Raw genomic sequence first — 26,738 nt, 5'->3', positions numbered from 1 at the left:
GATAGTGGTCCCACCCTTGTGCTCATAAACTACCGTCCGTCCTAAGTGCATTATTGATTGGAAGACTTAGAAATGCCTACAAAGTAGGAAAAGTGTTGTGATGTTTAAAAGCTTGTGCGGGATACAGAGAGACTACTGAGAGAGGACATTGCAGCTTACACATCAATATTTCATCATGGAAAATAAAGATCAGCTCATTTGAATGACACATTATTGAAGGGGGAAACTGAATATGGCAGATAATTGTGGAATGTTTACAGTATGTTGGCAGAAATATTGGAGGAAAAAGGGAACATATATTTTTTGAACAACTTCAAATCCTTGTTTCAGTTGATTTATAAACACATCCCTGCTTCTCTAATTCAGGTGTAATGATTAGTATTACGGGCCTGATTTAGAGGTGGGTACACTGCCGATGCCGGGTGCAGTGGAGCACGTTTCTGCACCACATTTACAAGTCGCACCATATCTGCATCCCGATTGTGACCGTAGTTGTAATTTCAGGCACAGACAGGGGGAGTGGGCTTTCCTAGCCAGTGACAGGGAGGTGTCTTAGCACGCACTGAGGTGGTCTATATATTGGGCGTGTTATAGGGTAGAGGTGAGGCTGTGGCAGCCAGTAAGAGCTGTGAGGGGATTGAGGGGGCGGGACCTTCCTCCAGCTCTCTAATGCACAGAAACTTGACACATGCCTTGGCTCATTCTATAATAGGTGAAAGATGTTCATAATTTTTATCGAAAATGCATTCAAAAGACAACAGGTCCAATTCTGCTGTAGTTATGCAGCATGAGGCTAGACCTCAGCAGGTACTTACATGTGTGCAGAAATACTCTGCCGGATCCCCACAGGTAATCCCAGGAGGGTCCACTTTAATTATGGCATACTCTTTCATACCCAAGGGCTTTGGTTGGCAGGCATAAAATTCCCAGGAAGGGCCATCATCTGACGTCACCCAGGATTTACAGATGTCATAGTGTCCCAATGCCAGAGGCAGGCACTGCATGAGAAAGACAGCCAGTGGCAGCATGGTAACTGGACCCGACATTGGTGATCTCCAACAGTGGAGATGCCTAGGAGACATAGAGGGGAAACTTCAGGGGGCTTAGCTGCTACTGTCAGGATCAGCATGGAAACACTTCATTGACAGGTACAGAGATACGGCTGGACTCTCCACACTACAGGTAACGGATAATGTTTGGTATATTTAAAGACAAGAAGAACTCAGTCAGCATATCTACACCAAAGTCCTTGTGTTGCTTAGACATTTCCCATCTTTCCAGGTCCCTTTGCCTCTGCATTGAAACATCCACTGTTGGATACAGCGAGAAAGCAATATTTAAAAGTCCATTCTTAAGCACATATCAGGGCAGCAAATTCGGTTCGTGTTACTCAGCAAAGCAGTCTTGGGTGGATACTTTCTCATTTTCTTTCTCACAACATGTAAAAAGAATCTTCCTGTTAAACTGGTGCCCTCTCCAAAGTCTTCTCAAATGGGAACTATCAGGTCCAAGACTTGAAACGTTAGAACAATATAGTCCAGGATATCAGGTCAAACTAAAGGGTCCCACGCTTGTCTAACCCTTGTATGGTGCCAACTAGGATAGAGGTCAGTTTGCAAGGTTTGACACTAGTGAGGTCACATCCACATTCAGAAGCGAGACTTGGGAAATAAGCTTTATAATGTAGTCAATCTGTTTCGCTCTCTTCTTGTTGAAATGTCCGTTTAGTCATCATAACAAGCATTGTCATGTAGGGTTGTGAGACGTTATTAACCAACAGCGCCTGCAAAAATATAATGGACAAGTTTACACATTACAAAAACAAAAACAAAAAACAAGAAGATAAGGAGCTCAATTTCATCCATTGCATCTGCCAACCACACATCCACACAACAGATGCTTTGTCTTTCCCATCTAGACATATTTCTCATTTCAGAACCATTGTATTTATTTCATAACACACAGGGGGAAAAAATATCATTTGCATGTAATGGACCCATACGTGCCCCATAGAGACCTTAAATAACTTCATATAATGCTTAAAAACCTAGTAACAAACATATAAAAAAATAATATACAGAATGTATTTAATTGGTAAACATACATTATACGCTAAACAAACCACCAAAGTGTTATGTGGGAGATACTGCAATTAAAATCCATAAAACTAATAGAAAAGACACATTTGTTCCAGAGGAATTGGATGGTATTTATTAACAGCTTTTAAATATTTTACAACAGAAAGCAATTTAGGTCATAACTGAAGTGAATTAAAATTGTAATTTTAAATTCCATATATATCATGTTAGTATATATCATATTAGTATATTAAAAATGAAAGCTTTGCTAGATAAACAAAAAGTTCTGAATCTAAGTGGATCTGAAATGTAGTTATCAGATATATTGGAGAAGATATATGAAACCTTCAAGAGAAATAAAGTGAAGTTGCCCATAGCAACCTATCAGCCTTCAACAGTCATTTCATAGTCTGTGCTAGATGACAATTATACCCCTTTCACACTGAGCCCCTGACCTGGGATATTGCCGGGGCAACCCGGGTCCTGGTTTAGTGTGAAAGGGACTACCCGGCATCAGTGCCCTAGGATTGGACCCGGGACTGACTCCGATATTTTTCAGTGTAAAAGCAAGACCCGGTCATCCGACCCAGGTCATGCTAAAAGTATGCACAGAGGTGGATTATGACACCTCCAAGCACTGGCAAAGGGATGACCCGGCAATAACCAGTGTCCAGTCTGCAGTGTGAACAAGCTGGACACGTCTTGAACCCATGTTCAATACCCCAGGTTGGAACCAAGTTGTTGGTGTGAAAGAGGTATTAGAAGCTCCCCCATTGGGGCATAAGTGAATTCAATGCAGAGTGTTTATGCATACCTATATTTATTCTGGAGGTAATTGGGACAACTTGAGCAGTTGGTGTCAGTTTGGAATGTCCACATTACCAGGGGAATGACTAGGACTCCTACATTTGTTTTGAGTTGCAGATGTGCTCATTTCCTGATGACCATGGTGATAACCACACTCACATACCTCCCAACTACCTGGCACAGTTGGAAGGTATGTAGAATTACAACAGTTCCAAGGCTGATCCTGGTGTCAACCAATATTTGCCAACATTTAAATAATCTCCAGGGACACTTTGGCGCAGATCAGCACACTGTTTACAGTATGGTCAAAGTAGACATTGGAGGTTACAGTAATGTCTAACGATCTATGCTCTTTGAATGGGTTTGTAACAGCAGTTATTTGAATTTCCCAAGCATCTGTTCTATCAACAGTAAATTTATTGGGGGGCATTCAGACCCGATCGCACGCTAGCTTTTTTTGCAGCGGTGCAATCGTGTCTGAACTGCGCATGTGTCTGAACTGCGCATTGTCGGCGCGTCGGCCGCCGGCAATGGGGATCGCCAGACAGCGATGGCTGTAAAGTAGAAAGCGATCGCGCCGGCGATCGCAAGAAGATTGACAGGAAGAGGCCGTTTGTGGGTGTCAACTGACTGTTTCTAGGGAGTGTTTTGAAAAACGCAGGCGTGCCTAGCCGTTTGGAGGGAGGGTTCCTGATGTCAGCTCCAGGCCGGATCATCGCAGCGGCTGAGTAAGTCCTGAGCTATGCAGAGACTGCACAAACTTTTGTTTGTGCAGCCCTCTGCACAAGTGATCGCACCCCTGCACAGCGATTACCCCCTCCCCCTGTAGGCAGCAACTACCTGATCCCAGCACTGCAAAAAAATTAGAGATGAGCGGGTTCGGTTTCTTTGAATCCGAACCCGCACGAACTTCACTTTTTTTTTCACGGGTCCGAGCGACTCGGATCTTCCCGCCTTGCTCGGTTAACCCGAGCGCGCCCGAACGTCATCATGACGCTGTCGGATTCTCGCGAGACTCGGATTCTATATAAGGAGCCGCGCGTCGCCGCCATTTTCACACGTGCATTGAGATTGATAGGGAGAGGACGTGGCTGGCGTCCTCTCCATTAGAATAGATTAGAAGAGAGAGAGAGAGAGAGAGATTGTGCAGACAGAGTTTACCACAGTGACCAGTGCAGTTGTTGTTAAGTTAACTTTTATTTAATATATCCGTTCTCTGCTATATCCGTTCTCTGCCTGAAAAAAACGATACACAGCAGTCACACAGTGTGACTCAGTCTGTGTGCACTCAGCTCAGCCCAGTGTGCTGCACATCAATGTATAAAAGCTTATAATAATTGTGGGGGAGACTGGGGAGCACTGCAGGTTGTTATAGCAGGAGCCAGGAGTACATAATATTATATTAATTTAAAATTAAACAGTGCACACTTTTGCTGCAGGAGTGCCACTGCCAGTGTGACTAGTGGTGACCAGTGCCTGACCACCAGTATAGTAGTATATTGTTGTATACTATCTCTTTGTCAACCAGTCTATATTAGCAGCAGACACAGTACAGTGCGGTAGTTCACGGCTGTGGCTACCTCTGTGTCGGCAGTCGGCACTCGGCAGGCAGTCCGTCCATCCATAATTGTATAATTATATACCACCTAACCGTGGTATTTTTTTTTCTTTCTTTATACCGTCGTCATAGTCATACTAGTTGTTACGAGTATACTACTATCTCTTTATCAACCAGTGTACAGTGCGGTAGTTCACGGCTGTGGCTACCTCTGTGTCGGCAGTCGGCAGGCAGTCCGTCCATCCATAATTGTATTATTATAATATATACCACCTAACCGTGGTTTTTTTTTCATTCTTTATACCGTCATAGTGTCATACTAGTTGTTACGAGTATACTACTATCTCTTTATCAACCAGTGTACAGTGCGGTAGTTCACGGCTGTGGCTACCTCTGTGTCGGCAGTCGGCAGGCAGTCCGTCCATCCATAATTGTATTATAATATATACCACCTAACCGTGGTTTTTTTTTCATTCTTTATACCGTCATAGTGTCATACTAGTTGTTACGAGTATACTACTATCTCTTTATCAACCAGTGTACAATGCGGTAGTTCACGGCTGTGGCTACCTCTGTGTCGGCAGTCGGCAGGCAGTCCGTCCATCCATAATTGTATTATAATATATACCACCTAACCGTGGTTTTTTTTTCATTCTTTATACCGTCATAGTCAGTCATACTAGTTGTTACGAGTATACTACTATCTCTTTATCAACCAGTGTACAGTGCGGTAGTTCACGGCTGTGGCTACCTCTGTGTCGGCACTCGGCAGGCAGTCCGTCCATCCATAATTGTATTATAATATATACCACCTAACCGTGTTTTTTTTTTCATTCTTTATACCGTCATAGTGTCATACTAGTTGTTACGAGTATACTACTATCTCTTTATCAACCAGTGTACAGTGCGGTAGTTCACGGCTGTGGCTACCTCTGTGTCGGCAGTCGGCAGGCAGTCCGTCCATCCATAATTGTATTATAATATATACCACCTAACCGTGGTTTTTTTTTCATTCTTTATACCGTCATAGTGTCATACTAGTTGTTACGAGTATACTACTATCTCTTTATCAACCAGTGTACAGTGCGGTAGTTCACGGCTGTGGCTACCTCTGTGTCGGCAGTCGGCAGGCAGTCCGTCCATCCATAATTGTATTATAATATATACCACCTAACCGTGGTTTTTTTTTCATTCTTTATACCGTCATAGTCAGTCATACTAGTTGTTACGAGTATACTACTATCTCTTTATCAACCAGTGTACAGTGCGGTAGTTCACGGCTGTGGCTACCTCTGTGTCGGAACTCGGCAGGCAGTCCGTCCATCCATAATTGTATTACAATATATACCACCTAACCGTGGTTTTTTTTTCATTCTTTATACCGTCATAGTCAGTCATACTAGTTGTTACGAGTATACTACTATCTCTTTATCAACCAGTGTACAGTGCGGTAGTTCACGGCTGTGGCTACCTCTGTGTCGGAACTCGGCAGGCAGTCCGTCCATCCATAATTGTATTACAATATATACCACCTAACCGTGGTTTTTTTTTCATTCTTTATACCGTCATAGTCAGTCATACTAGTTGTTACGAGTATACTACTATCTCTTTATCAACCAGTGTACAGTGCGGTAGTTCACGGCTGTGGCTACCTCTGTGTCGGAACTCGGCAGGCAGTCCGTCCATCCATAATTGTATTATTATAATATATACCACCTAACCGTGGTTTTTTTTTCATTCTTTATACCGTCATAGTGTCATACTAGTTGTTACGAGTATACTACTATCTCTTTATCAACCAGTGTACAGTGCGGTAGTTCACGGCTGTGGCTACCTCTGTGTCGGCACTCGGCAGGCAGTCCGTCCATCCATAATTGTATTACAATATATACCACCTAACCGTGGTTTTTTTATACCACCTAACCGTGGCAGTCCGTCCATAATTGTATACTAGTATCCAATCCATCCATCTCCATTGTTTACCTGAGGTGCCTTTTAGTTCTGCCTATAAAATATGGAGAACAAAAAAGTTGAGGTTCCAAAATTAGGGAAAGATCAAGATCCACTTCCACCTCGTGCTGAAGCTGCTGCCACTAGTCATGGCCGAGACGATGAAATGCCAGCAACGTCGTCTGCCAAGGCCGATGCCCAATGTCATAGTACAGAGCATGTCAAATCCAAAACACCAAATATCAGAAAAAAAAGGACTCCAAAACCTAAAATAAAATTGTCGGAGGAGAAGCGTAAACTTGCCAATATGCCATTTACCACACGGAGTGGCAAGGAACGGCTGAGGCCCTGGCCTATGTTCATGGCTAGTGGTTCAGCTTCACATGAGGATGGAAGCACTCAGCCTCTCGCTAGAAAACTGAAAAGACTCAAGCTGGCAAAAGCACCGCAAAGAACTGTGCGTTCTTTGAAATCCCAAATCCACAAGGAGAGTCCAATTGTGTCGTTTGCGATGCCTGACCTTCCCAACACTGGACGTGAAGAGCATGCGCCTTCCACTATTTGCATGCCCCCTGCAAGTGCTGGAAGGAGCACCCGCAGTCCAGTTCCTGATAGTCAGATTGAAGATGTCAGTGTTGAAGTACACCAGGATGAGGAGGATATGGGTGTTGCTGGCGCTGGGGAGGAAATTGACCAGAAGGATTCTGATGGTGAGGTGGTTTGTTTAAGTCAGGCACCCGGGGAGACACCTGTTGTCCGTGGGAGGAATATGGCCGTTGACATGCCAGGTGAAAATACCAAAAAAATCAGCTCTTCGGTGTGGAGGTATTTCACCAGAAATGCGGACAACAGGTGTCAAGCCGTGTGTTCCCTTTGTCAAGCTGTAATAAGTAGGGGTAAGGACGTTAACCACCTCGGAACATCCTCCCTTATACGTCACCTGCAGCGCATTCATAATAAGTCAGTGACAAGTTCAAAAACTTTGGGTGACAGCGGAAGCAGTCCACTGACCAGTAAATCCCTTCCTCTTGTAACCAAGCTCACGCAAACCACCCCACCAACTCCCTCAGTGTCAATTTCCTCCTTCCCCAGGAATGCCAATAGTCCTGCAGGCCATGTCACTGGCAAGTCTGACGAGTCCTCTCCTGCCTGGGATTCCTCCGATGCATCCTTGCGTGTAACGCCTACTGCTGCTGGCGCTGCTGTTGTTGCCGTTGGGAGTCGATGGTCATCCCAGAGGGGAAGTCGTAAGCCCACTTGTACTACTTCCAGTAAGCAATTGACTGTTCAACAGTCCTTTGCGAGGAAGATGAAATATCACAGCAGTCATCCTACTGCAAAGCGGATAACTGAGTCCTTGACAACTATGTTGGTGTTAGACGTGCGTCCGGTATCCGCCGTTAGTTCACAGGGAACTAGACAATTTATTGAGGCAGTGTGCCCCCGTTACCAAATACCATCTAGGTTCCACTTCTCTAGGCAGGCGATACCGAGAATGTACACGGACGTCAGAAAAAGACTCACCAGTGTCCTAAAAAATGCAGTTGTACCCAATGTCCACTTAACCACGGACATGTGGACAAGTGGAGCAGGGCAGGGTCAGGACTATATGACTGTGACAGCCCACTGGGTAGATGTATGGACTCCCGCCGCAAGAACAGCAGCGGCGGCACCAGTAGCAGCATCTCGCAAACGCCAACTCTTTCCTAGGCAGGCTACGCTTTGTATCACCGCTTTCCAGAATACGCACACAGCTGAAAACCTCTTACGGCAACTGAGGAAGATCATCGCGGAATGGCTTACCCCAATTGGACTCTCCTGTGGATTTGTGGCATCGGACAACGCCAGCAATATTGTGTGTGCATTAAATATGGGCAAATTCCAGCACGTCCCATGTTTTGCACATACCTTGAATTTGGTGGTGCAGAATTTTTTAAAAAACGACAGGGGTGTGCAAGAGATGCTGTCGGTGGCCAGAAGAATTGCGGGACACTTTCGGCGTACAGGCACCACGTACAGAAGACTGGAGCACCACCAAAAACTACTGAACCTGCCCTGCCATCATCTGAAGCAAGAAGTGGTAACGAGGTGGAATTCAACCCTCTATATGCTTCAGAGGTTGGAGGAGCAGCAAAAGGCCATTCAAGCCTATACAATTGAGCACGATATAGGAGATGGAATGCACCTGTCTCAAGTGCAGTGGAGAATGATTTCAACGTTGTGCAAGGTTCTGATGCCCTTTGAACTTGCCACACGTGAAGTCAGTTCAGACACTGCCAGCCTGAGTCAGGTCATTCCCCTCATCAGGCTTTTGCAGAAGAAGCTGGAGGCATTGAAGAAGGAGCTAACACGGAGCGATTCCGCTAGGCATGTGGGACTTGTGGATGCAGCCCTTAATTCGCTTAACAAGGATTCACGGGTGGTCAATCTGTTGAAATCAGAGCACTACATTTTGGCCACCGTGCTCGATCCTAGATTTAAAGCCTACCTTGGATCTCTCTTTCCGGCAGACACAGGTCTGCTGGGGTTGAAAGACCTGCTGGTGACAAAATTGTCAAGTCAAGCGGAACGCGACCTGTCAACATCTCCTCCTTCACATTCTCCCGCAACTGGGGGTGCGAGGAAAAGGCTCAGAATTCCGAGCCCACCCGCTGGCGGTGATGCAGGGCAGTCTGGAGCGACTGCTGATGCTGACATCTGGTCCGGACTGAAGGACCTGACAACGATTACGGACATGTCGTCTACTGTCACTGCATATGATTCTCTCAACATTGATAGAATGGTGGAGGATTATATGAGTGACCGCATCCAAGTAGGCACGTCACACAGTCCGTACTTATACTGGCAGGAAAAAGAGGAAATTTGGAGGCCCTTGCACAAACTGGCTTTATTCTACCTAAGTTGCCCTCCCACAAGTGTGTACTCCGAAAGAGTGTTTAGTGCCGCCGCTCACCTTGTCAGCAATCGGCGTACGAGGTTACATCCAGAAAATGTGGAGAAGATGATGTTCATTAAAATGAATTATAATCAATTCCTCCGCGGAGACATTGACCAGCAGCAATTGCCTCCACAAAGTACACAGGGAGCTGAGATGGTGGATTCCAGTGGGGACAAATTGATAATCTGTGAGGAGGGGGATGTACACGGTGATATATCGGAGGGTGAAGATGAGGTGGACATCTTGCCTCTGTAGAGCCAGTTTGTGCAAGGAGAGATTAATTGCTTCTTTTTTGGGGGGGGTCCAAACCAACCCGTCATATCAGTCACAGTCGTGTGGCAGACCCTGTCACTGAAATGATGGGTTGGTTAAAGTGTGCATGTCCTGTTTTGTTTATACAACATAAGGGTGGGTGGGAGGGCCCAAGGATAATTCCATCTTGCACCTCTTTTTTCTTTTCTTTTTCTTTGCATCATGTGCTGATTGGGGAGGGTTTTTTGGAAGGGACATCCTGCGTGACACTGCAGTGCCACTCCTAGATGGGCCCGGTGTTTGTGTCGGCCACTAGGGTCGCTAATCTTACTCACACAGCTACCTCATTGCGCCTCTTTTTTTCTTTGCGTCATGTGCTGTTTGGGGAGGGTTTTTTGGAAGGGACATCCTGCGTGACACTGCAGTGCCACTCCTAGATGTGCCCGGTGTTTGTGTCGGCCACTAGGGTCGCTAATCTTACTCACACAGTCAGCTACCTCATTGCGCCTCTTTTTTTCTTTGCGTCATGTGCTGTTTGGGGAGGGTTTTTTGGAAGGGCCATCCTGCGTGACACTGCAGTGCCACTCCTAGATGGGCCCGGTGTTTGTGTCGGCCACTAGGGTCGCTAATCTTACTCACACAGCTACCTCATTGCGCCTCTTTTTTTCTTTGCGTCATGTGCTGTTTGGGGAGGGTTTTTTGGAAGGGACATCCTGCGTGACACTGCAGTGCCACTCCTAGATGGGCCCGGTGTTTGTGTCGGCCACTAGGGTCGCTTATCTTACTCACACAGCGACCTCGGTGCAAATTTTAGGACTAAAAATAATATTGTGAGGTGTGAGGTATTCAGAATAGACTGAAAATGAGTGTAAATTATGGTTTTTGAGGTTAATAATACTTTGGGATCAAAATGACCCCCAAATTCTATGATTTAAGCTGTTTTTTAGTGTTTTTGGAAAAAAACACCCGAATCCAAAACACACCCGAATCCGACAAAAATAATTCGGTGAGGTTTTGCCAAAACGCGTTCGAACCCAAAACACGGCCGCGGAACCGAACCCAAAACCAAAACACAAAACCCGAAAAATTTCAGGCGCTCATCTCTAAAAAAAATGCCTGTTTGCGATCTGGTCTGAATCACCCCCATAAGCAGCACATGTGCAAAAGATGAGCTGTAAGGTTACGGATGTTAATCTATGGTTTTATGCATTCAACACCTTTAAGATATACAGTAGCTCTAAAGTGGTCCTGTCACCTACATGCAGCCATTTTTATAATGTCTACATTACGGATTCTCTCAATTTGCACTATTGGTTAATTCTTAACAGTGCAGTCTGTCACTTAATGTACCAGGAAGAAAGAGAATCTTATAGAACATACAGCATGCACTGCACTTTGCCAACTCATAATGTAATGTGACCTCCTGATAAGGCCTCCATTCAGATTTAGGTGCTTGGAAGGAAAATATTCAGCACAGTTGGGCACGCAACCTAGGGGCATACTGCGAGAATAAGTAGTACAGCAGACATCGGTGGTCATACCGAGTTGATCGTTAGCTGAAGATGAAGCAAAAAACCGGCACTTCTGTGCATGCGTATGCGGCGCAATGTGCATGCGTATGCTGCGCAATGCGCACGCGCAACGTATTTTCACAACGGCCGATGTAGTTTTACACAAGGTCTAGCGAAGCTTTTCAGTCGCACTGCTGGCCGCAGAGTGATTGACAGGAAGAGGGCGTTTCTGCGTGTCAACTGACCGTTTTCAGGGAGTGTTAAAAAAAACCGCAGGCGTGCCAGGAAAAACGCAGGCGTGGCTGGGCGAACGCAGGGCGTGTTTGTGACGTCAAAACAGGAACTGAATAGTGTGAAGTAATCGCAAGCGCTGAGTAGGTCTGGAGCTACTCTGAAATTGCACAATTTTTTTTGTAGTCGCTCTGCGATCCTTTCGTTCGCACTTCTGCTAAGCTAAAATACACTCCAAGAGGGCGGCGGCTTAGCGTTTGCACGACTGCTAAAAACTGCTAGCAAGTGATCAACTCGGAATGACCACCGCAATGCAATGTGTAAGTGGAAAAAATATGCTGCCAAGCACCGTTCATCCTTCTACCTTTAAATTGTTTAAATCATAACACTTGATGTTTTGTGGGTGTAGGGGGGATTCCAAGGTTTCAAGTACATAGAGAAATTCATGGGAACTGTTCCTCCTTTAACGTGCAACCATGCCTGGTCCCGACTATGCTACCCTTCCATTGATAAATTTGGAAAGTTGGCGCATGTGACAAAGAGAGCAAAGACTGTGGCACAGTGCCAGTGTCTTTGCTAACTCCTGTGCATAGCCATATTTCCAAACATACCATCTGAAAGAAGGCACCAATAGACATGTACAGTACAAAGAGCCAGGGGTACCGTATGGGCAAGTGGTTGGTCCTGAGTGCTGGGTGTTCAGCACAGGGTCCCCATAGACCACTATGGTGTAACAAAACAAGGGATTAACCTTTCCATACCCTCCAAATACATTGTTCCCCACAGTCAATGGACTGTTGCCAGATTACTTCATCCCTCCTGTTATCCCTTGCTATCCTCCAAGGTCAAGGTGGGTACTGGCAATGTCTGATAAGAGCTAAACCTAATTGGGTACCTGTCTCCTACTGGCAACCAGACACAGAAGCTCTGTATCATACATATAATGTAATGGTGTGTTAGTATTTATTGCTACAGTATAGTTGTGCCCTAAAAAAGCTGAAGCCACCCAGGGACAACTGATTCTACAATGACGGCCATGACTGGATCTCTCTTCCTGGGTGAGCTAAGCACCAGCCTTTGTCTCTATCGGTCCCGGACCTATGTACTTAGATGGTTGACCCACCCACAGCAAGCATTATTGAGTCTGGAACACTGGATATTACATAAAGGCTGCAAGAGGTTAATTCATGGAAGTTACCACAGTAACTGCATCATTGGCGATTGTGCTCCTTTGTTAAGGACCATTCGCTCCTGTTGGACTGACCAAGATCAGAGGCTGCAAAGAAAAACTATGATGACAGCGATTTCCTCTACCATTTGCTGTAGGTCTTCTATCAGTGTTGTATGGTCCTCCTGTATTCACCATAACTGTTACCATCCTATGTAATGCTTGCTTTGTACTTTGAATGGCACTTGTCATAATGAGAATGCTTGTGTGTTATGGTGGCCACACACAATACGACTCGCAAACCATGCAATGTTGTTAACGATTTCCCTTGAACTTCCCGGCAGCTCCTTGGCAGTCCTGGCAAACTATATAGTGTTTAAAGTGTTCCTTTTCCCCAACAATCTATCTAACGATATCTAATCGATCTGCACCAAATCGCTAATGAGTTCACCAACTCTTCCCTGCAGTACAGAAGACCTGAAGATAGGAGAAATGACCTGCGGGACCGCGCATTGGATCGTTATCGTTCAGGGGCACTATTATGAACGATCTGTCAATCTGATGCATTGGAAATAGACAAATAATTTGTAATATCGCCTAGGATGGCTATAATCATACAGCATGCAATGCTATGCAAGCTTCTATATAGAAACCCAATAGTTCCAAGACAGATGGGAACACTGCACAGAACTTTGAGTGGACAGGTTTTATATATATATATATATATATATATATATATATATAAAATAAGATTTTACTCACCGGTAAATCTATTTCTCGTAGTCCGTAGTGGATGCTGGAAACTCCGTAAGGACCATGGGGAATAGCGGCTCCGCAGGAGACTGGGCACAACTAAAGAAAGCTTTAGGACTACCTGGTGTGCACTGGCTCCTCCCTCTATGACCCTCCTCCAGACCTCAGTTAGGATACTATGCCCGGAAGAGCTGACACAATAAGGAAAGGATTTGGAATCCCGGGTAAGACTCATACCAGCCACACCAATCACACCGTATAACTCGTGATATTATACCCAGTTAACAGTATAAAATATATCTGAGCCTCACTAACAGATGGCTCATAACAATAACCCTTTAGTTAGGCAATAACTATATACAAGTATTGCAGACAATCCGCACTTGGGACGGGCGCCCAGCATCCACTACGGACTACGAGAAATAGATTTACCGGTGAGTAAAATCTTATTTTCTCTGATGTCCTAGTGGATGCTGGGAACTCCGTAAGGACCATGGGGATTATACCAAAGCTCCCAAACGGGAGGGAGAGTGCGGATGACTCTGCAGCACCGAATGAGCAAACTCAAGTTCCTCCTCAGCCAGGGTATCAAACTTGTAGACTTTTGCAAAAATGTTTGAACCCGACCAAGTAACAGCTCGGCAAAGTTGTAAAGCCGAGACCCCTCGGGCAGCCGCCCAAGAAGAGCCCACTTTCCTCGTGGAATGGGCTTTTACAGATTTAGGGTGCGGCAGTCCAGCCGCAGAATGTGCAAGTTGAATCGTGCTACAGATCCAGCGAGCAATAGTCTGCTTAGAAGCAGGAGCACCAGGTTTGTTGGGTGCATACAGGATAAATAGCGAGTCAGTTTTCCTGACTCCAGCCGTCCTGGAAACATATATTTTCAGGGCCCTGACTACGTCCAGTAACTTGGAGTCCTCCAAGTCCCACGTAGCCGCAGGCACCACAATAGGTTGGTTCACATGAAAAGCTGATACCACCTTAGGAAGGAATTGGGAACGAGTCCTCAATTCCGCCCTATCCATATGAAAATCAGATAAGGGCTTTTGCATGACAAAACCGCCAATTCTGAAACACGCCTGGCCGACGCCAAGGCCAACCGCATGACCACTTTCCACGCGAGGTATTTTAGCTCTACGGATTTAAGTTGCTCAACCCAATGCGACTTCAGGAAATCCAACACCACGTTGAGATCCCACGGTGCCACTAGAGGCACAAACGGGGGCTGAATATGCAGCACTCCCTTAACAAAAGTCTGAACTTCAGGCAGTGAAGCCAGTTCTTTTTGGAAGAAAATGTACAGAGCCGAAATCTGGACCTTAACGTAACCCAATTTGAGGCCCGTAGTCACTCCTGACTGTAGGAAGTGCAGAAATCAACCCAGTTGAAATTCCTCCGTTGGGGCCTTCCTGGCCTCACACCAAGCAACATATTTTTGCCATATGCGGTGATAATATTTTGCGATCACATCTTTCCCAGCCTTAATCAGCGTAGGAATGACTTCCTCCGGAATGCCTATTTCCTTTAGGATCCGGCGTTCAACCGCCATGCCGTCAAACACAGCCGTGGTAAGTCTTGGAACAGGCAGGGCCCCTGCTGCAGCAGGTCCTGTCTGAGCGGCAGAGGCCATGGGTCCTCTGAGATCATTTCTTGAAGTTCTGGGTACCAAGCTCTTCTTGGCCAATCCGGAACCACGAGTATAGTTCTTACTCCTCTCCTTCTTAGTATTCTCAATACCTTGGGTATGAGAGGCAAAGGAAGGAACACATACACCAACTGGTACACCCACGGTGTTACCAGAGCGTCCACAGCTATCGCCTGAGGGTCCCTTGACCTGGCGCAATATCTTTTTAGCTTTTTGTTGAGGCGGGACGCCATCATGTCCACCTGTGGCCTTTCCCAATGGTGTATAATCATTTTGAAGACTTCTGGATGAAGTCCCCACTCTCCCGGGTGGAGGTCGTACCTGCTGAGAAAGTCTGCTTCCCAGTTGTCCACTCCGGGAATGAACACTGCTGACAGTGCTAACACATGATTTTCCGCCCATCGGAAAATCCTTGTGGCTTCTGCCATCACCATCCTGCTTCTTGTGCCGCCCTGCTGGTTTACATGGGCGACCGCCGTGATGTTGTCTGACTGGATCAGCACCGGCTGGTGTTGAAGCAGGGGTCTAGCCTGACTTAGGGCATTGTGAATGGCCCTTAGTCCCAGAATATTTATGTGTAGGGAAGTCTCCTGACTTGACCATAGTCCTTGGAAGTTTCTTCCCTGTGTGACTGCCCCCCAGCCTCGAAGGCTGGCATCTGTGGTTACCAGGACCCAGTCCTGTATGCCGAATCTGCGGCCCTCTAGAAGATGAGCACTCTGCAGCCACCACAACAGCGACACCCTGGCCCTTGGAGACAGGGTTATCAGCCGATGCATCTGAAGATGCGACCCGGACCACTTGTCCAACAGATCCCACTGGAAGATCCTTGCATGGAACCTACCGAATGGAATTTCTTGGTAAGAAGCTACCATCTTTCCCAGGACTCGCGTGCAGTGATGCACCGACACCTGTATTTGTATTAGGAGGTCTCTGACTAGAGATGACAACTCCTTGGCCTTCTCCTCCGGGAGAAACCCTTTTTCCTGTTCTGTGTCCAGAGCCATACCCAGGAACAGTAGACGCGTCGTAGGAACCAGCTGCGACTTTGGACTATTCAGAATCCAGCCGTGCTGTTGTAGCACTTCCCGAGATAGTGCTACTACGACGAACAACTGCTCCCTGGACCTCGCCTTTATAAGGAGATCGTCCAAGTACGGGATAATTATAACTCCCTTTTTTCGAAGGAGTATCATCATTTCGGCCATTACCTTGGTAAATACCCTCGGTGCCGGGGACAGACCAACGGCAACGTCTGGAATTGGTAATGACAGTCCTGTACCACAATTTTGAGGTACTCCTGGTGAGGAGGGTAAATGGGGACATGCAGGTAAGCATCCTTGATGTCCAGTGATACCATGTAATCCCCTTCGTCCAGGCTTGCAATAACCGCCCTGAGCGATTCCATTTTGAACTTGAACCTTCGTATATAAGTGTTCAAGGATTTCAATTTTAGAATGGGTCTCACCGAACCGTCTGGTTTCGGTACCCCAAACATTGTGGAATAGTAACCCCGGCCTTGTTGAAGGAGGGGTACCGTGATTATCACCTGCTGGAAGTACAGCTTGTGAATTGCCGCCAGTACTACCTCTCCTCGAGGGCAGCAGGCAAGGCTGATTTGAGGTAACGGCAAGGGGGAGTCGCCCCGAAACTCCAGCTTGTATCCCTGTGATACTACTTGCAGAACCCAGGGATCCACCTGTGAGCGAGCTCACTGGTCGCTGAAGTTCCCGAGACGCGCCCCCACCGCACCTGGCTCCGCCTGTGGAGCCCCAGCGTCATGCGGTGGACTCAGAGGAAGCGGGGGAAGATTTTTGATCCTGGGAACTGGCTGTCTGGTGCAGCTTTTTTCCTCTTCCCTTGTCTCTGTGCAGAAAGGAAGCGCCTTTAACCCGCTTGCTTTTCTGAAGCCGAAAGGACTGTACCTTATAATACGGTGCTTTCTTAGGCTGTGAGGAAACTTGAGGTAAACTTTTTCCTTCCCAGCTGTTGCTGTGGATACGAGGACCCAGAGACCATCCCCAAACAATTCCTCACCCTTATAAGGCAGAATCTTCATGTGCCTTCTAAAGTCAGCATCGCCTGTCCACTGCCGGGTCCCTAATACCCTCCTGGCAGAATGGACATTGCATTAATTCTGGATGCCAGCCGGCAAATATCCCTCTGTGCATCCCTCATATATAAGACGACATCTTTAATATGCTCTATGGTTAGCAAATAGTATCCCTGTCCTGACAGGGTAATAGACCACGCTGCAGCAGCACTATCCATGCTGAGGCAATTGCAGGTCTCAGTATAGTACCTGAGTGTGTATATACAGACTTCAGGATAGCCTCCTGCTTTTTATCAGCAGGCTCCTTCAAAGTGGCCGTATTCTAAGACGGCAGTGCCACCTTTTTTGACAAACGTGTGAGCGCCTTATCCACCCTAGGGGATATCTCCCAACGTGACCTATCCTCTGGCGGGAAAGGGTACGCCATCAGTAACTTTTTAGAAATTACCAGTTTCTTATCGGGGGAACCCACGCTTCTTCACACACTTCATTCACTCATCTGATGGGGGAACAAAACACTGTCTGCTTTTTCTCCCCAAACATAAAACCCCTTTTTGTGGTACCTGGGTTAATGTCAGAAATGTGTAACACATTTTTCATTGCCGAGATCATGCAACGGATGTTCCTAGTGGATTGTGTATATGTCTCAACCTCGTCGACAGTGGAGTCAGACTCCGTGTCGACATCTGTGTCTGCCATCTGAGGTAGCGGGCGTTTTTGAGCCCCTGATGGCCTTTGAGACGCCTGGGCAGGCGCGGGCTGAGAAGCCGGCTGTCCCACAGCTGTTACGTCATCCAGCCTTTTATGTAAGGAGTTGACACTGTCGGTTAATACCTTCCACCTATCCATCCACTCTGGTGTCGGCCCCACAGGGGGCGACATCACATTTATCGGCATCTGCTCCGCCTCCACATAAGCCTCCTCATCAACCATGTCGACACAGCCGTACCGACACACCGCACACACACAGGGAATGCTCTGACTGAGGACAGGACCCCACAAAGTCCTTTGGGGAGACAGAGAGAGAGTATGCCAGCACATACCAGAGCGCTATATAATGCAGGGATTCACACTACCCACAGTGATTTTTCCCTTATAGCTGCTATAATACACAGATTTGCGCCTAAATTTAGTGCCCCCTCTCTCTTTTTAACCCTTTGAGCTTGAAAACTACAGGGGAGAGCCTGGGGAGCTGTCTTCCAGCTGCACTGTGAAGAGAAAATGGCGCCAGTGTGCTGAGGGAGATAGCCCCGCCCCTTTTTCGGCGGACTTTCTCCCGCTTTTTTATGGATTCTGGCAGGGGTATTTTTCACATATATAGCCTCTGGGACTATATATTGTGATTATTTTGCCAGCCAAGGTGTTAATATTGCTGCTCAGGGCGCCCCCCCCCCAGCGCCCTGCACCCATCAGTGACCGGAGTGTGAGGTGTGCATGAGGAGCAATGGCGCACAGCTGCAGTGCTGTGCGCTACCTTGTTGAAGACCGAAGTCTTCTGCCGCCGATTTTCAGGACCATCTTCATGCTTCTGGCTCTGTAAGGGGGGCGGCGGCGCGGCTCCGGGACCGGACGATCGAGGTCGGGCCCTGTGTTCGATCCCTCTGGAGCTAATGGTGTCCAGTAGCCTAAGAAGCCCAAGCTAGCTGCAAGCAGGTAGGTTCGCTTCTTCTCCCCTTAGTCCCTCGTAGCAGTGAGTCTGTTGCCAGCAGATCTCACTGAAAATAAAAAATCTAAAATATACTTTCTTTTCTAGGAGCTCCGGAGAGCCCCTAGTGTGCATCCAGCTCAGCCGGGCACAAGATTCTGAGGTCTGGAGGAGGGTCATAGAGGGAAGAGCCAGTGCACACCAGGTAGTCCTAAAGCTTTCTTTAGTTGTGCCCAGTCTCCTGCTGAGCCGCTATTCCCCATGGTCCTTACGGAGTTCCCAGCATCCACTAGGACGTCAGAGAAAATAAGAATTTACTTACCGATAATTCTATTTCTCGTAGTCCGTAGTGGATGCTGGGAACTCCGTAAGGACCATGGGGAATAGCGGCTCCGCAGGAGACTGGGCACAAAAAGAAAGCTTTAGGACTACCTGGTGTGCACTGGCTCCTCCCCCTATGACCCTCCTCCAAGCCTCAGTTAGGATACTGTGCCCGGACGAGCGTACACAATAAGGAAGGATTTTGAATCCCGGGTAAGACTCATACCAGCCACACCAATCACACCATACAACTTGTGATATGAAACCCAGTTAACAGCATGATAACAGAGGAGCCTCTGAATAGATGGCTCACAACAAGAACCCGATTAGTTAACAATAACTATGTACAAGTATTGCAGAAAATCCGCACTTGGGATGGGCGCCCAGCATCCACTACGGACTACGAGAAATAGAATTATCGGTAAGTAAATTCTTATTTTCTCTGACGTCCTAGTGGATGCTGGGAACTCCGTAAGTGTTACGATTCCTGTACTCCAGACTGGAGAAGATCTTATGGCAGAGATCTGAGTACAGGAATGAAATACAGGTTGTGGGAGCTGGAGAGCCTAGTAACCCCTGGCGCCCTAACTCCGTTGTCTCGCCCGTGTTATCAGAAATCCCCTGCGAGACTATGGTTGCTTGAGCCCATGGCAGCCGCGTTCGAAGGGCGGATTATGTCTGCCCAACCCCGATGCCCCCGCAGGTCTTAATGGGAGACAAGGGGAAGTCCGAGACAGGGAGATAACAAGGGGCCCTCTGACTAAGCAACCAAGCCAGGGGTTACAAGCTAATTTAACTAAATCAAAAGGTATGTGCGGACTAGCCGCCAGGGAAAAGGACAACCAAGGATCCACGGATCCGACACTCCTATCCGGCACCGCTGGACACCAGAGTGGATCTTGTGGAAGCGGAATCCTCCGCAAAGCTCCAGAACTCAAAATAAACACAATAATAAATAGTAGCGGACAAGCCGCAACACACGGCTGCGCCGCGACTCACGAACACCACCAGATGTTAAAGGTGCTCGGTCAGACTCCAGGAACAGATGGTAACTTCCGAGTACTGGATCACTGAGAACAGGAACAAACGAACAGACCGGGACTGGGAACTCTCTCTGCAGCAGAATCAGGCAAACAGGAAGCTATCACCGGCGTCTGTGAGGAGTCCTGGGAGTGCTTTTAACAGAGAGTCTTCCAATCAGCTGTTTGGAGGCTGATTGGATTAAATGCCATGCAGCTGACAAGCTGCATGGCCAGGGAAACAGATGAGTGATAATTACAACATGCCGTGCAGCTGCATGCTACACAGCCAGGAAACCAGTGATGATATAAACTTAGACCCAGCAACGGGGAACACGATCCGACAGTGGCGTCCCCGTTGCTAGGCGCCGGCCGCACTGACGAGCGGACCCTCGGCGCCTAACAGTACCCCCCCCTTGAGGAGGGGTCAAGGAACCCCTAAATCCGGGTTTCTGAGGAAATTCTTGAAAAAATGCCCTTTTGAGCCTTGGGGCATGAAGGTCCTCATCTAGGACCCACGACCTTTCCTCAGGACCATAACCTTTCCAATGCACCAAAAAATAAAGCCGACCCCGGGACAGCTTGGAATCGAGAACCTTCTCAACCACGAACTCCTGCTGACCCTGTACATTAACTGGTGATCTCCCCTGAGGTTTTTTACGAGGAAATCTGCTAGATGAAACATATGGTTTGAGCAAAGAGCAATGGAAGGTATTTCCGATTCGTAACGTTTTTGGTAGCTGTAACCGGAAAGCAACTGGATTGACTTTTTTGATAATGAGAAATGGTCCAATAAATCTAGGACCCAATCTGGCTGAGGTTTGTCGAAGTTTGATATTGCGAGTCGACAGCCACACCCTGTCTCCTACTCTAAAAGTGCACGGCCGCCGGAACCTGTCCGAAAAATCTTTTTCCTTGAAAGCTGCTTTTCTGAGAGCTATGTGCACTTTTTTCCAAATAAGTTTAAGATGAGAGGTCAGGGCCAGAGAGGAGACAGAGGAATGTTGGAAAAATGAATTAGCTCTGGGGTGGAAACCAAAAACTGCAAAAAATGGAGACACATTGGTGGAGGAATGACAGGCATTATTATAAGCAAACTCTGCCAATGGAAGAAACTCAGACCAGTCATTTTGGAGTTTGGCCGAGTACAAACGCAAATATTGTTTTAAGGATTGGTTCACTCGCTCAGTCTGTCCATTTGATTGTGGATGATAACCGGAGGTTAATGATAATTTCATTTTTAACGAAGCACAAAAAGACTTCCAAAACTGTGCAATGAATTGTGGACCCCTGTCAGAAACAATATCAGTGGGTAACCCTTGGAGTCTGAAAACATGACGGAGGAACAAGACTGCCAATCCCTGGGCAGATGGCAATCGGGGAAGACCAATAAAATGAGCCATCTTACTAAAACGGTCCACTACCACCCATATGACTGTGCATCCAGCTGACAGAGGGAGATCCACCACAAAATCCATGGAGATATGCGACCATGGTCTAAGAGGAACATTCAATGGCATAAGTTGACCAATAGGCAAAGAACGGGGAACTTTATGCTGTGCACAGACCTGACACGAAAAAACAAACTCTTTAATGTCTTTAGAAAGACCAGGCCACCACACTGAGCGGGATACCAATTCAAAAGTTTTAGCGACTCCCAGATGCCCTGCAACTTTGCTATCATGAAATTCCTCCAAAACAGTTGCTCTCAAAAACTCAGGAACAAAAAGACGACCAGCAGGAGTATTTCCCGGAGCTTGATGTTGAAGCAGCTTCAATTGAGAAAAAACATCCTGTGTGAGACCTGCCTGAATGACTGAAGGCGGAAGTATGAGAGTAACAGGACTGTTGTCTTGAGCGGGAAGAAAACTGCGTGAGAGGGCATCTGCCTTGGTATTCTTGGAACCAGGTCTGAAGGTGATAATGAATTTGAAACGAGTGAAAAATAAAGCCCAACGAGCCTGTCGGGCATTCAGTCGCTTAGCTGATTCAATGTATTGAAGATTTTTGTGATCTGTCAAAACAGAAATGGTATGGGTCGCTCCTTCAAGCCAATGTCTCCACTCCTCAAAAGCCCATTTAATAGCCAGCAACTCCCGATTACCAACATCGTAGTTGGATTCAGCAGATGAGAATTTCCTGGACATAAAGGCACAAGGATGTAACTCAAGGGAATCTGGATCCTTCTGAGAAAGGATAGCCCCTACACCAACCTCCGAGGCATCTACCTCAACGATGAAAGGCAATTCTGGGTTGGGATGTCTAAGGACAGGGGCTGAGACAAAGGCTTGTTTCAAGGCCTGAAAAGATACTTTAGCTTCACATGACCAATTGGTAGGATCTGCTCCCTTCTTAGTGAGTGCCACAATGGGAGCAACTATGTCAGAGAAAGAGTGAATAAACCTTCTGTAGTAGTTCGCAAACCCTAAAAAGCGCTGAATTGCTTTTAAGTTGGTGGGTTGCGCCCAACTCAGGATGGCTTGGAGCTTCTTAGGTTCCATTCGGAATCCCCGAGGGGAAATAATGTACCCTAAAAAGGATACCTCCGTGACGTGAAATTCACACTTCTCCGGTTTGGCATACAAGTGATTTTCACGTAATTTCTTAAGTACCTGACGCACCTGGGTAACATGTTGTTCTATAGAGTCAGAATAAATCAAAATGTCGTCTAAATAGACCACAACGAATCTTCCCAGAAACTCACGGAGCACATCATTTATGAGATCCTGAAAGACTGCCGGAGCGTTAGATAGGCCGAAAGGCATGACCAGATACTCATAGTGACCTGATTGAGTACTGAATGCCGTTTTCCACTCATCCCCCGATCTGATTCTAATGAGATTATATGCTCCTCTCAGGTCAATCTTGGAAAAAATAACAGCCGAACGTAGCTGATCAAAGAGGACAGAGATCAGAGGCAGAGGGTAAGTATTCTTTACTGAGATTTTATTCAGGGCTCGAAAGTCAATGCAGGGTCTGAGGGAACCATCCTTCTTCTCTACGAAGAAAAAACCTGCACTTAAAGGGGATTTAGATGGCCTGATAAACCCTTTCTCAAGACTTTCTTTCACATACTCATTCATGGCCACAGTTTCAGGACCAGACAATGCATATAACCTTCCTTTAGGCAACGTGGCACCAGGAATTAACTCAATGGTACAATCATAAGGCCTATGGGGAGGCAAAATATCCGCATTGCCCTTGGAAAACACATCCAAAAAATCTTGGTACTCTCCAGGAATATGTGCGGACCTGGCAGCAGCTACTCGGATAGGAAGTGTAATACATTCTTTATCACAGATGGTACTCCATTGTAGAATCTCCCCAGACTGCCAATCTATGATGGGATTATGAAAGGCCAGCCAAGGGTGACCCAGAACCACAGGAACTGCTGGACAATGGGTAAGAAAAAACTCAATCTTTTCAGAATGTAGAGCTCCCACCGAGAGCAAAACAGGAGGTGTACATAGAGAAATAACCCCATTGGATAAGGGACTCCCATCTAAACCATGCATGGTGATACACCTACTTAAGGTTAACTGAGGAATACCTAAGGCCTTGGCCCATGTTAAGTCCATAAAGTTTCCTGCAGCTCCACTGTCCACAAAAGCAGAGACCGAGGAACAGAGGCTGTCATAAGAAACTTTAGCAGGAACCAATAGTGAATTATTTGAGGAGATGAGCTGTAGACCAAAGTGAACCCCCTCACTATTCACTTGGTCAGGAAGTTTCCCGACTTGTTTGGGCAACTACGGGCAAAATGTCCCTTACCTCCGCAGTACAAACACAGACCAGAATTTTGCCTCCTGGTTCTTTCTTCCGGAGACAATTTGGAGAGACCAATCTGCATAGGCTCCTCCATGTCTATCGGAACGGAAGAAACACAGGGAAAAGAAACTACAGATGCCCCTTTCTCAGTCCTCCGCTCTCTGAGCCGACGATCTATTTTAATAGAGAGCTCCATGAGTTTATCAAGGTTCTCAGGAGCGGGATACTGAAGGAGGCTGTCTTTTATAGATTCAGATAAGCCGAGGCGAAACTGACTGCGCAGGGCAGGATCATTCCAGCCACAGTCGTTCGACCAACGGCGAAACTCCGTACAATAATTCTCTGCAGGATTCCTACCCTGTCTTAGAGCACGCAACTGACTTTCTGCGGATGCCTCTCTATCAGGGTCGTCATACAATAGCCCTAAAGATTTCAAAAAAGCGTCTACAGACGATAAGGCCGGATCGTCTGTCTTTAAACCAAAAGCCCAGGTCTGAGGATCCCCCTGAAGCAGAGAAATTATAATTCCAACCCGCTGAGCCTCCGTACCTGAGGAAACTGGTCTTAAACGAAAATACAGTTTACAAGACTCTTTAAAATTAAAAAACTGTTTTCTATCCCCAGAAAAACGGTCAGGCAGATGCATTTTTGGTTCAGGGATGACCCTCGGGGAAGTCCGTAACAGATCTTCCTGTGAGCTCACCCGGAGGGACAGATCCTGAACCATCTGGGTAAGTTCCTGAATCTGACTAACCAAAAACTGGCCAGGATTTGGCCCAACACCGGTGGGATTCATGAGGCCGACAAAATTCTCCCTACTGGATAAGTGAAAAAATTAACTCCTGTTGAAATTTTTTCTTTTGTCTGGCCGGTGATAATGTTACGATTCCTGTACTCCAGACTGGAGAAGATCTTATGGCAGAGATCTGAGTACAGGAATGAAATACAGGTTGTGGGAGCTGGAGAGCCTAGTAACCCCTGGCGCCCTAACTCCGTTGTCTCGCCCGTGTTATCAGAAATCCCCTGCGAGACTATGGTTGCTTGAGCCCATGGCAGCCGCGTTCGAAGGGCGGATTATGTCTGCCCAACCCCGATGCCCCCGCAGGTCTTAATGGGAGACAAGGGGAAGTCCGAGACAGGGAGATAACAAGGGGCCCTCTGACTAAGCAACCAAGCCAGGGGTTACAAGCTAATTTAACTAAATCAAAAGGTATGTGCGGACTAGCCGCCAGGGAAAAGGACAACCAAGGATCCACGGATCCGACACTCCTATCCGGCACCGCTGGACACCAGAGTGGATCTTGTGGAAGCGGAATCCTCCGCAAAGCTCCAGAACTCAAAATAAACACAATAATAAATAGTAGCGGACAAGCCGCAACACACGGCTGCGCCGCGACTCACGAACACCACCAGATGTTAAAGGTGCTCGGTCAGACTCCAGGAACAGATGGTAACTTCCGAGTACTGGATCACTGAGAACAGGAACAAACGAACAGACCGGGACTGGGAACTCTCTCTGCAGCAGAATCAGGCAAACAGGAAGCTATCACCGGCGTCTGTGAGGAGTCCTGGGAGTGCTTTTAACAGAGAGTCTTCCAATCAGCTGTTTGGAGGCTGATTGGATTAAATGCCATGCAGCTGACAAGCTGCATGGCCAGGGAAACAGATGAGTGATAATTACAACATGCCGTGCAGCTGCATGCTACACAGCCAGGAAACCAGTGATGATATAAACTTAGACCCAGCAACGGGGAACACGATCCGACAGTGGCGTCCCCGTTGCTAGGCGCCGGCCGCACTGACGAGCGGACCCTCGGCGCCTAACAGTAAGGACCATGGGGATTATACCAAAGCTCCCAAATGGGCGGGAGAGTGCGGATGACTCTGCAGCACCGAATGAGAGAACTCCAGGTCCTCCTCAGCCAGGGTATCAAATTCATAGAATTTTGCAAACGTGTTTGCCCCTGACCAAGTAGCTGCTCGGCAAAGTTGTAAAGCCGAGACCCCTCGGGCAGCCGCCCAAGATGAGCCCACCGTCCTTGTGGAATGGGCTTTTATTGATTTAGGCTGCGGTAATCCTACCACAGAATGCGCCAGCTGAACAGTGCTACAAATCCAGCGCGCAATAGACTGCTTAGAAGCAGGAGCACCCAGCTTGTTGGGTGCCATCAGGATAAACAGCGAGTCAGTTTTCCTGACTCCAGCCGTCCTGGAAAAATAAAATTTTCAGGGCCCTGACTACGTCCAGCAACTTGGAATCCTCCAAGTCCCTAGTAGCCGCAGGCACCACAATAGGTTGGTTCAAGTGAAAACCTGAGACCACCTTCGGGAGAAACTGAGGACGAGTCCTCAACTCTGCCCTATCCATATAGAAAATCAGATAAGGGCTTTTACATGACAAAGCCGCCAATTCTGACACACGCCTGGCCAAGGCCAAGGCCAACAGCATGACCACTTTCCACGCGAGATACTTTAGCTCCATGGTTTTAAGTGGCTCAACCAATGCGACTTTAGGAAATCCAACACCACGTTGAGATCCAAAAAGTGCCACAGGAGGCACAAAAGGAGGCTGAATATGTAGTACTCCTTTAACCAAAGTCTGAACTTCAGGCAGTGAAGCCAGTTCTTTCTGGAAGAAAATCGACAGAGCCGAAATCTGGACCTTGATGGGCCCCAATTTGAGGCCCAAACGTCACCCCTGCTTGCAGGAAGTGCAGGAATCGACATAGTTGAAATTCCTCCTTCGGGGCCTTCATGGCCTCCCACCAAGCAACAAATTTTCGCCAAACGCGGCGATAATGTCTTGCGGTGACATCCTTCCTGGCTATGATCAGGGTAGGGATGACTTCCTTCGGAATACCCTTTTCCTTTAGGATCCGGTGTTCTACCGCCATGCCGTCAAACGCAGCCGCGGTAAGTCTTGGAACAGACAGGGTCCCTGCTGCCGCAGGTCTTGTCTGAGCGGCAGAGGCCAAGGGTCCTCTGCCAGCATCTCTTGAAGTTCCGGGTACCAAGCTCTCCATGGCCAATCCGGAACCCCG

The 26,738-nt window shown here is 47.2% G+C and overlaps 1 protein-coding gene across 1 annotated transcript in view; it reads right to left on the bottom strand.

Annotated features, from left to right (window-relative positions):
* Window positions 1-26,738, bottom strand: part of NTNG2 (netrin G2) — a 207,353-nt gene that overhangs the window by 150,557 nt on the left and 30,058 nt on the right. The window contains exon 2 of the mRNA XM_063936769.1: window positions 816-1,783. Coding sequence (XP_063792839.1) covers window positions 816-1,082 — 267 coding nt within the window. The 5' untranslated portion in view covers window positions 1,083-1,783. The remainder of the gene's footprint in view (window positions 1-815; window positions 1,784-26,738) is intronic.

Source organism: Pseudophryne corroboree, chromosome 8 (genome assembly GCF_028390025.1).
Source record: "Pseudophryne corroboree isolate aPseCor3 chromosome 8, aPseCor3.hap2, whole genome shotgun sequence".
In the NCBI taxonomy this organism is placed as follows: Eukaryota; Metazoa; Chordata; class Amphibia; order Anura; family Myobatrachidae; genus Pseudophryne; species Pseudophryne corroboree.
This window is presented reverse-complemented; position numbering and strand designations above follow the sequence as displayed.